Source organism: Anomalospiza imberbis, unplaced genomic scaffold (genome assembly GCF_031753505.1).
Source record: "Anomalospiza imberbis isolate Cuckoo-Finch-1a 21T00152 unplaced genomic scaffold, ASM3175350v1 scaffold_44, whole genome shotgun sequence".
NCBI lineage: Eukaryota > Metazoa > Chordata > Aves > Passeriformes > Viduidae > Anomalospiza > Anomalospiza imberbis.
The window spans coordinates 1054964-1065554 of record NW_027100049.1 but is presented as its reverse complement, the minus strand read 5'-3'; the positions used below and the strand labels follow the sequence as shown (position 1 = coordinate 1065554).

The 10591-nt window shown below is 50.9% G+C and overlaps 2 protein-coding genes across 5 annotated transcripts in view; one reads left to right on the top strand and one right to left on the bottom strand.

Annotated features, from left to right (window-relative positions):
- Positions 1 to 316: 316 nt before the first annotated feature.
- LOC137466804 (zinc finger protein 420-like) overlaps positions 317 to 10591 on the bottom strand; it is a 198060-nt gene continuing 187785 nt past the window's right edge. The window contains exon 2 of the mRNA XM_068178462.1: positions 317 to 1254. Coding sequence (XP_068034563.1) covers positions 440 to 1254 — 815 coding nt within the window. The 3' untranslated portion in view covers positions 317 to 439. The remainder of the gene's footprint in view (positions 1255 to 10591) is intronic.
- LOC137466802 (zinc finger protein 271-like) overlaps positions 8781 to 10591 on the top strand; it is a 678770-nt gene continuing 676959 nt past the window's right edge. The window contains exon 1 of one of the 4 annotated variants that reach the window (XM_068178460.1): positions 8781 to 10002. In XM_068178460.1, the coding sequence (XP_068034561.1) occupies positions 8831 to 10002 (1172 nt within the window). In that variant the 5' untranslated portion in view covers positions 8781 to 8830. Of the gene's footprint in view, positions 10216 to 10591 lie in introns of all 4 variants that reach the window. The other 3 variants (XM_068178461.1, XM_068178459.1, XM_068178458.1) reach the window with 3 other exon arrangements.

Sequence of the window (10591 nt, the reverse complement as noted above, 5' to 3'; positions counted from 1 at the left end):
GGAGAACAATTTACTGTGAACAGCAACGAGACAAGGAACAAACAGGAACAGAAAAAATACTGATAACAGAAGGGATAAGAAAAACTATTTACAGGGAAGACTACATCACAACTGACTGGCTCTTCCTGGCCATGTATTTCCTCCTGCCTGGAAAGGACACCCTTCTCCTCGGGGACAGAGAGAGAGAGAGAGTCCCTTTGCTGCCCCTGGCAATGACCTGAGGTAGGAGTGAATGTAATGACAGGGCCATGGCCAGACCCTCATGTTCTTTGATCCCACTCCATGTCATTGGCAAGGGCAGGAAGAGATCTCTTCCCAGCATGCATCACAGGGAACATGGATCACCAGGGCTCTTCCCAACATGGGTTCTCCCATGGGGGATGAAGCTGGAGCAGTGCACAAAGCTCTTCCTGCAGTCCGGGCACTCACAGAGCTTTCCTTACTGGTGCCTCCGTTGGTGTCTGGTCAAGTGAGAGCTCTGGGTGAAGCTCTTCCCACACTGGGGACACGTGTAGGGCCTCTCCCCGGTGTGGATGCGCCGGTGCTTGACAAGGGTGGAGCTGTGCTTGAAGCCCTTCCTGCAGTCGGGGCAGTGGAAGGGCCTGTCCTCTGTGTGAATGCGCTGGTGCAGGAGGAGTTGGGAGCTGGTTGGAAACCTCTTCTCACACGCGGGACACTCGTATGGCCTCTCTCCAGTGTGGATCATTTGATGGATGATCAGTTGGGACTTCTGGCTGAAGCCCTTGCCACATTCCCCACACTTGTATGGCCTTTCTCCAGTGTGGATCCTCTGGTGGCTGATCAAGTGGGACTTCTGGCTGAAGCTCTTCCCACATTCCCCACACTCATAGGGCCGTTCCCTGGTGTGGATCCTCTGGTGGCAGATCAGGCTGGAGCTCTGGCTGAAGGTCATCCCACATTCCCCACACTCATAGGGCCTCTCCCCGGTGTGGATCCGCTGGTGACGGAGGAGACTGGAGCTGGTCTGAAAACTCTTCTGACACTCGGGACACTCGTAGGGCCTCTCCCCCGTGTGGATGCGTTGGTGGATGACGAGGGCAGAGCTGCAGCTGAAGCCCTTCCCACACTCCCCACACTTGTAGGGCCATGCCTCGGTGTGGATCATCTGGTGGCAGATCAGGTTGAAACTCCTCCTGAAGCTCTTCCCACACTCCAAGCACTTGTAGGGCTTCTCCCCATCATGAACCTGCTCATGCACCACCAGCTCTGAGCTCTGGCTGAAGCTCTGTCCACCTTCCTGGCACAGGGTGGGTCTTTCCTCCTCAGAGCACCCTGGGTTGGGTTTGCAGCCCCTCCTCCTGCGGGATCTCCGGGGCTTTTCCTCCCTGTTGGATTTCTGCGCCATGGAGTTGCTCAAAACAGCCTCTTCCACAAGGTTCTGCCGCGGGGATTTGTCCTCCCTGGTTTCCATCCTCAGCTCCTTCCCTGGGGGAGGAAGGACAAGGAGAGGATGGGATTTGCCTCCATGCCAGAGGGAAGGGGAAGAGAATCCCCCCAGTGTGTCCCTGGCAGGATGGCTTCGACAGCATCGTTGTCCTGCAGCCGGGAGCCACGCTGGGCTGGGAGATGGAGCAGGAGAGACGGGGAAAGGGGCACTGACTTCCTCCTCAGCTGCCCGGGGGTGCCAGGCCTCCTTCTTCTTCCTCGCAGCTACCTCCTCCATCTGGTGAAGGTTTGGAGATAGGAAATTCTGTTTTGGGAGAAAAACAAGGGATGAGCACAATGAGTTTTATACTGGTTTGAAGGCAAACCAGGGGGAGAGTCTAAGCCAGAATTACAATTTAGTAAGAATATTAAGATCAAGGCAATGATACAGAAACACTGGCTTAGATTGACAGAGTCAGGATTTAACCTGACACCCCGTTGGTCAGGGTGGTGGTAGCTGTCGGATGAAATGGTGTCTGCAGTCCTGTTGGAGTGATGAACGTGATTCTGTCAAAGCGGCGATCCTGTAGAAGGGTCTGGTCTTCCTCTGAAGGTCCAGTGGTGGTTACGGAGCTCTTGTCTTCTGGGAATCCAGTAGGCAAAGTGGTCCTGGTGTTGCAAGGGTGAGATTATATCCAGGTAGGAATGCTTGGTTCCTCCCCCTGGGTGGAGCATCCCACAATGGGATGATGTAATTTTATCAGTCCTGCAGTGGCACTCAATGGCCCATTAACAGAAGATAGCCCCTGGAGGGCGTTATCAGGGCTGAGTCATGGAAGAGATAAAGAACACTGCCCCACCTGTTTATCACAGTTTATGAAGATGGTGACTGAAAACATACTTTGGGTTACATCTTACATTGCACCCTGAAACAGTGAGGCAATCCCTGCTCGGGGTGGGGGGTGAACACCACCCCCTTTCCCAAACTGGCTTAGGTGTAAAACCCCCACCCTGGGAAGGCCACGCACACAGGGGACAATGTCACACTTGCCCCACCTCAGGGGAGGTCTCTGTCCCTGTCACTCCCTTGCTCTCCCCCCTTTTCTCTTTCTTTCCATCTCTCTCTCTACCTCATATTTACTGTTCAATAAAATCCACTTGGGATTTGGTCTCGTTAGCATCTTAATTGGGGCAGAGGCATCTCTCTAACAATTTTATTAACCAGACTGAGACATTATTTTGGTGCAGTGAGTTCAGGGCACTGTTGTCTGACCCCGAGTGCCTTTGACAAGAGCATGGTTCCCTCCTCTCAGGAGGTTCTGGCTCTTTCTGGAGGAACTCTTGGACACCTGGAGGCAGCTTCTTCTTTGTGACTTTTGGGAGAACTTATGAGGAAAATGGCTGTTGTGGGTGGCCAGTGTAAAGAAAATATTTTGTTGTCCTTCCTAGAAAAGTTTGTTAAAATCACTGGAGGAAAGGAAGCAAATGATGCCAGCAAGACTGACAAGGATCATTCACCACAAGCTGAGGAACACAAGGCTGCACGAAGTCCTACAAGAAGCCCAGCTCAAGTAGCTAAATTTCCTAATAAGTCCCAAATTCACAGGCTTGGGGGCTTTGCCAAATGTGTCAAGCACATTTTTCTCTCTCTCAGGATTTTTCTAAAGGTGCACAGAGAGAAATGAAAGAGAAAATAATTTCTATTTCTGCTCCTGTTTTTTCTCTTGTGGAATGTGTTTGGAGAATTGTTTATCTGGAGTGAACGCTTGGTTGGATCACGGTGGATTGTTTGGGCCAATGGATAATCAGATCCATCTGTGTCTGGGCTCTCCAGAGAGGGTCACGAGTTGTGAGTTAGTTAGATATCATAGTTAGTGAAATAGCATGTAAATTTAGTATCCTCTTTTATATAGCATATTAATGTATCATAGCATAATTATAATAAAGAAATCATTCAGCCTTCTGGAGTTAGACATCTTCATTCTTCTTATTGGGTTCGCCTGCATCTACAACAGCCAAATGTGAGAATCATTTTTCTCTTCGTCCCTGTCACCATTGTGACAGCTACACAGAGCTTTCCCTTCCTTTTAATAATCTGTATTGGGCCGAATTTCCACTTTTCTTTTATTGGAACCTGCCAGTAGCTGAGCTGGAGCTGTGCAGGAAACGATGAAATTTGGAATTGCCACAGAATTGCTTCTATTGTCGGTTTGCTCATGTTTGGGATTTGTTTGCATTTCCATCACAAGTGACTTGTGGGAATATCAAATATTCATCAAAGTATTTTATGCAGAGTTAAGTTTGATTTCTGCTGAGATTATTTTGTCCGGTGCCCAGGGGATGCTCGAGGGCAGTCTGTGCCTCTCGCCCTGGGGGATGCTTGGGAGGAGCTTGGGGGGTTGTCCCTGTCCCTGTCACCCCAGGCCATTCCCCAGGGTCTGTCCCTGTCACTGAAAGCCATTCCCAAGGGAGTGTTCCTGTCTCTCTCACCCCAGGCCATTCCCCAGGGGGTGTCCCTGTCCCTGCCACCCCAGGCCATTCTCCAGGAGGTCTCCATTGTTCTCACCCCAGGGAATGCCTGGGGGGTCTCCCTCCCTCTCACCCTTTGCCAGGAGTTGCTCAGGGCAGTCTCTGTCCCTCTCAGCCCTGGGAATGCTCAGGGGTCTTTGTCTCCTTGCCCTGGGGGATGCTCAGGGGGTCTCCATCCCTCTGGCCTCAGGAAATGCTTGTGCAGGGCTGGGGACCAGGGGCTCTGTGTCCCTCTAACCTCTGAGGGTGCTCAGGGTGGGGGGGCTCTCCGACCTTCTCATCCCTGGGGAGGCGGGGGGGTTTCTGCCCCTCTCAGCCCTGGTGTGACCCCGCCCAAACGTCATCGGGGTCAGAGGGACAAAGACACCCCCAAACGCCCAGAAAGGCTGAACCTGGGATTTGATTTGGCATGAGGATTTAGGAAGAGGGTGGAATTGGGGCTGGGGTTGGAGTTGGGACTGAGAATAGGATCAGAGCTGGGATTGGGGTTAAAGCTAGACATGGGATTGGCTTTAGGGCTGGGGTTGGGATTGGGTCTGAGGCTAGATGAGTCTTGCACTGAGATGAGATTAAATACAGAACTGTGAGTGTGTCTAAATGTGGAGTGAGATTGAGAGCAGGATCAGGGTCAGGTTTGGGACTGAGCACACGCAGAGCGGGACAGGGGGGATGCCACTGCAGGATGTTCCTGGAATCGTCCCAGCCCTCCTCAGGCACCTCCAAATATGAGGGGCAGCTGGGTTCTCCAAGATCCAGGTGCTCCCACACTGCCCCTCAATACCAGGCGAGCATTCCCTGAGGGCAGCCCTGAATGTGACCTTTGGGGCTCGGGGATCAGCCTTCACATCCCTGTGGGAGCAGCTGCAGACATGCCGAGAGATTTTTCCCCCGCCTCTTTCCTGAGGAAGGGTGAAGCTCAGCTGTCCTTTCCTTGTGGTGCCTTCTACTCTCCTCAGCTGAGGATGTCAAACTCCCCACGAGCATGAAAGTCCCTATTCCCTGTTTCTTTGTGACAGCTGCATGGAACATCCATTCAGAATGAAGAACATTCTGACAGCCCTGCTGAATGACAGCGGGAGGAGGTTTGTGAGAAAGGGAGGAAATTGTATTTTGATTGGAAATACAAGTCACAAAATTATTTCTTTCCATCCCATTCCTTTTCAGTCAGTTGCAGTTCTGTTTTCAGAGTGCCACCTTCTCAGTGTTTGTGTCCTCTTTTCTCTCCTGCCTCTCTTTGCCTGCTCTGTTTCTCTCTCAGTGTCTACCTTGATCCAGGGCAGCTCCCACCAAAGACCCTGCCCTGATTTCATTCCTAATCCATGAGCTACAACAACTATGGGTGAAGTTATGAAAGCTGGCAGTGAAATGTCACTGTAGGAACTTGCTCCACTTGGCTTTTGGCTCCTTGTTAAGAGCTTTGCCTTCAAGGGCAGGAACATCTTTTCCTGGCTGGAAACTGGAATTCCAGCCCCAGGGAGTGTGTGCTGTGGATCCCAGAGGGGCATTCCCGAGGCTCCCAGGGTGCTGCTCCTGCAGTGGCTCCCAAAGAGCCGTGTCACATCAGGGAGAATCTCAAAATCTTGGTTATCTCAGGGGTCTTTTATAGTCCTCTGTGGAAGGGGGGGACGGGGACAAGACAATGAATGTCCATTGAAGCCACCAAAGGGGAACAGGTCATGTTATCAGCAGTGAGCGAGAGCCATTGTCTTCTTGGTCCATCGACCACACCTGGGCAAACATCTCGCATTGATCAGGCCAGCCCTCCTCCCTGTGGTAGGGATCTGAGTCTCAGTCTTTGGGAGGGGCTTCAATCTCCATCCATCACAGTGGTCATGAGGCAGATGAGGGGTCTTCCGTGGGAGATCACCAGAGTTACCCCAGAAAGTTCATTTGGCCAAGAGGTGGGAAAATTCGTGGGTTGAGCAGGTATTGTGAAGCAGGTGTAAGCAGGTAGAACAAGCCGCTCCTTGCCAGGCACTGCTCAAAGCGGTGGTCCATGGTGATACAGCAAATACACCTGCAAAAATAATTATCCATCTCTCCAAGCCAGAACTCCGCTCGGCGTCTCCAGGATCTCAGTCTCTGCCATTGCGGCAAACGTGAGGCAAAAATGAGGGGAACTTGGGACCGTCTCTTACACAGGGGCGTGCATGCCCTTTGAAGGGGAAGGATCCCCACATGTGTCCAGCGCTGCAATAAACACACAGTCTCTACAGCTCCGTACGGGATTTGTGGGATCGATTTTTCATCCACGTTTCAGCAGCAGAGCTAGCAGTATTTTATCTAGGCTGGCAAGCTACTAATGATTCAAAGCAGCACATTTCACCTAAATACACATGGATTTCTACCCTGTTAAATTTACCCTGTAAAATAGCCTGTTTCAACTCCCAAGCACCCCCTGGGCTGAGAGGGAGAGAGACTCCCTTGAGCACTCCCCTGGCACAGGGGTGAGAGGTAGGGAGACCCTCCCAGGCATTCCCTGGGGTGAGAACGATGGAGAGATGGAGACCCCCTGGGGAATGGCCTGGGGTGAGAGGGACAGGGACACCCCTTGGGGAATGGCCTGGGGTGACAGGGACAACCCCCCAAGCCCCTCCCAAGCATCTGCCAGGACAAGAGGCACAGAGACACCTCAAGCATCCCCTGGGCACTGGACAAAACAAACTCGGCAGAAACCAAACTTCACCCTACATAAAATGCCTTGAGGAATATTTGCTCTTCCCACATGTCACTTGTGATGGAAACGCAAACAAATCCCAAACATGAATAAACTGACAATAGTAGCAATAATGTGGCAGTTCCAAATTTCATCGTTTCCTGCACAGCTTCAGCTCTGCTGCTGGCAGGTTCTGATAAAAGTGAAAATTTGGCCCAATACAGATTATTAAAAGGAAGGGAAAGCTCTGTGTAGCTGTCACAAAGGTGACAGGGATGAAGAAAAAAATTATTCTCACATTTGGCAAAGCCCACAAGCCTGTGAATTTGGGAGTTATTTGGGAATTTAGCTACTTGAGCTGGACTTCTAGTAAAACATAAACTTTAAGGGATTTAGAGATTTTAGAGGAGCTAAGATTTTAGTTAGAGATAAGCCTTACTAGAGTTAATTAAAACAAATGAGTAGGCCTTGATGAAGTTAACAGTTAGTAGTTAACTAATAATTGATTGCTTGTCAACACGATGTTTAGTTAGCTGGGTTTATAATGAAGAATATAGAAACTGACAAATAGCTTTTAGGAACATAAGACAGTTGTGGGCCTCCTCTGTTGTGAAACCAATTGAAGACAGGGAATGGGAGCTCTACCAAGGTTCATTTGTCATATTTGCATTGAAAAGGTAGAAAGGTCAGAATGAGGAAGACTTCATTTACTTCCTCATTTTGGGACCCCTCCCCATGAAAGGGACCACTGACCCATTTCAAGGAACAAACTACACATGCTTAATAGCTTTTGAAATGATTAGCATATGAAGTAAGCAATGGGATGTACCAAAATTATGAATATGTATTTGCATTTTGGGTATTCAATACTTGTATGGATAAAAGGACTCTGTAATCATTTGAAAGGTGCAGTGTGTATTTGAGAGCTATCCTGCACGCTGCCTGGCATTGTAATAAACATACACTTTCTAACTTTAAACTGTTAGATAGTTTTTGCCCGTCACAGTTGGATATAGGTACTAGATCAATATCCATATTTCTTTAATAAATCACTAGGACTTTTGGCAGCCTTGTGTTCCTCACCTTGGGGTGAATGACCCTTGTCAGTCTTGCTGGTATCATTTGCTCCCTTTCCTCCAGTGATTTTAACAAACATTTCTAGGAAGGACAACAAAATATTTTCTTTACACTGGCCACCCACAACAGCCATTTTCCTCATAAGTTCTCCCAAAAGTCACACAGAAGAAGCTGCCTCCAGGTGTCCAAGAGTTCCTCCAGAAAGAGCCCGAACCTCCTGAGAGGAGGGAACCATGCTGTTGTCAAAGGCACTTGGGGTCAGACATCAATACCCTGAACTCACTGCGCCAAAATAATGTCTCAATCTGGTTAATAAAATTGTTAGAGAGGTGCCTCTGCCCCAATTAAGGTGTTAACGAGACCAAATCCCAAGTGGATTTTATTGAACAGTAAATGTGAGGTAGAGAGAGAGATGGAAAGAAAGAGAAGAGGGGGGAGAGCAAGGGAGTGACAGGGACAGAGACCTCCCATGAGGTGGGGCAAGTGTGACATTGTCCCCTGTGTGCGTGGCCTTCCCAGGGTGGGGGTTTTACACCTGAGCCAGTTTGGGAAAGGGGGGTGGTGTTCACCCCCCACCCCGAGCGGGGATTGCCTCACTGTTTCAGGGTGCAATGTAAGATGTAACCCAAAGTATGTTTTCAGTCACCATCTTCATAAACTGTGATAAACAGGTGGGGCAGTGTTCTTTATCTCTTCCATGGCTCAGCCCTGATAACGCCCTCCAGGGGCTATCTTCTGTTAATGGGCCATTGAGTGCCACTGCAGGACTGATAAAATTACATCATCCCATTGTGGGATGCTCCGCCCAGGGGGAGGAACCAAGCATTCCTACTTGGATATAATCTCAGCCTTCCAACACCAGGACCACCTTGCCTACTGGATTCCCAGAGGACAAGAGCCCCATAACCACCACTGGACCTTCAGAGCAAGACCCATCAGGTGATCCCTTCTGCAGGCTCACTGCTTTGACAGAATCACATTCATCACTCCAACAGGACTGCAGTCACCATTTCATCAGACGGCTACCACCACCTGACCAACGGGGTGTCAGGTTAAATCCTAACTCTGTCAGATTAAGCCAGTGTTTCTGTATCATTGCCTTGATATTGATTTTTTTTGTATTAAATTGTAATTCTGGCTTAGACTCTCCCCTGGTTTGCCTTCAAACCAGTACAAAACTCAATGTGCTCATCCCTTGTTTTGCTCCCAAAACAGAATTTCCCATTCCCAGACCTTTGCCAGATGGAGGAGAAGGCTGTGAGGAAGAGTAAGATGCCCCGAGACACCCATGCACGTGAGGAGGAAATCACTGTCCCTTTCCTCCTCTCTCCTGCTCCATCTCCCAGCCCAGCACGGCCCCTGGTTGCAGGACAACCTCTCTGCCAATGCCGTCCTGCCGGGGATGCACTGGGGGGCTCTCCTTCCCCTTCCCTATGGCACGGAGGCAAATCCCATCCTCTCCTTGTCCTTCCTCCCCCAGACAAAAAGCTGAGGATGGAGACCAGGGAGGACAAATCCCTATGGCAGAACCTCGTGGCAGAGGCCGTTTTGAGCAACTCCATGGCGCAGAAATCCAACGGGGAGGAAAAGCCCAGGAGATCCCACAGGAGGAGGGGCTGCAAACCCAGCCCAGGGTGCTCTGAGGAGGAAAGACCCACCCTGTGCCAGGAAGGTGGAAAGAGCTCCTGCCAGAGCTCGGAGGTGGTGGGCCATGAGCAGCTTCATGATGGGGAGAAGCCCTACAAGTGCTTGCAGTGTGGGAAGAGCTTCAGGCAGAGCTGCCACCTGATCTGCCACCAGATGATCCACACCGGGGAATGGCCCTATGAGTGTGGGGAGTGTGGGAAGGGCTTCAGCTACAGATCCAACCTCATCATCCATCAACACATCCACACTGGGGAGAGACCCTACGAGTGTCCCAAGTGTCAGAAGAGGTTTCCGACCAGCTCCAGTCTCCTTGTACATCAGCGGATTCACACTGAGGAGAGGCCCTTCCGCTGCCCCGACTGCGGGAAGGGCTTCAAGCACAACTCCACACTTGTCAGACACCGTCGCATCCACACCAGAGAGAGGCCCTACGAATTTGGGGAATGTGGGATGAGCTTCAGCCAGAGCTTCAGCCTGATCCAGCACCAGAGGATCCACACCAGGGAACGGCCCTATGAGTGTGGGGAATGTGGAAAGAGTTTCAGCCAGAAGTCCCACTTGATCTGCCACCAGAGGATCCACACTGGAGAAAGGCCATACAAGTGTGGGGAATGCGGGAAGGGGTTCAGCCAGATGTCCCATCTGATCGTCCACCAAATGATCCACACTGGGGAGAAGCCATATGAGTGTCCCGAGTGTAAGAAGAGGTTTCCAACCAGCTCCCATCTTCTCCTGCACCAGCGGATTCACACAGAGGAGAGGCCCTTCCGCTGCCCCGACTGCAGGAAGGGCTTCAAGCACAACTCCCACCTCATCACCCACCGGCGCATCCACACCAGGGAGAGGCCCTACAAGTGTCCCCAGTGTGGGAAGAGCTTCACTCAGAGCTCTCACTTGACCAGACACCGATGGAGGCACCAGTAAGGAAAGCCCTGCGAGTGCTCCAACTGCAGGAAGAGCTTTGTGCACGGCTCCAGCTTCATCTCCCATGGGAGAACCCATGCTGGGAAGAGCCTTGGTGATCCACGTTCCCTGTGATCCATGCTGGATAGACATATGTCCCTTTTACTGCCCCTGCCAATGACATGATGTGGGATCAAAGAACATGAGGGTCTGGCCATGGCCCTATCATTACATTCACTCCCACCTCAGGTCATTGCCAGGGGCAGGAAAGGGACTCTCTCTCTCTCTCTCTCCGAGGAGAAGTGTGTCCTTTCCAGGGAGGCGGAAATACATGGCCAGGAAGAGCCAGTCAGTGGTGTTGGAGTTTTCCCTGTAAATAGTTTTTCTTATCAC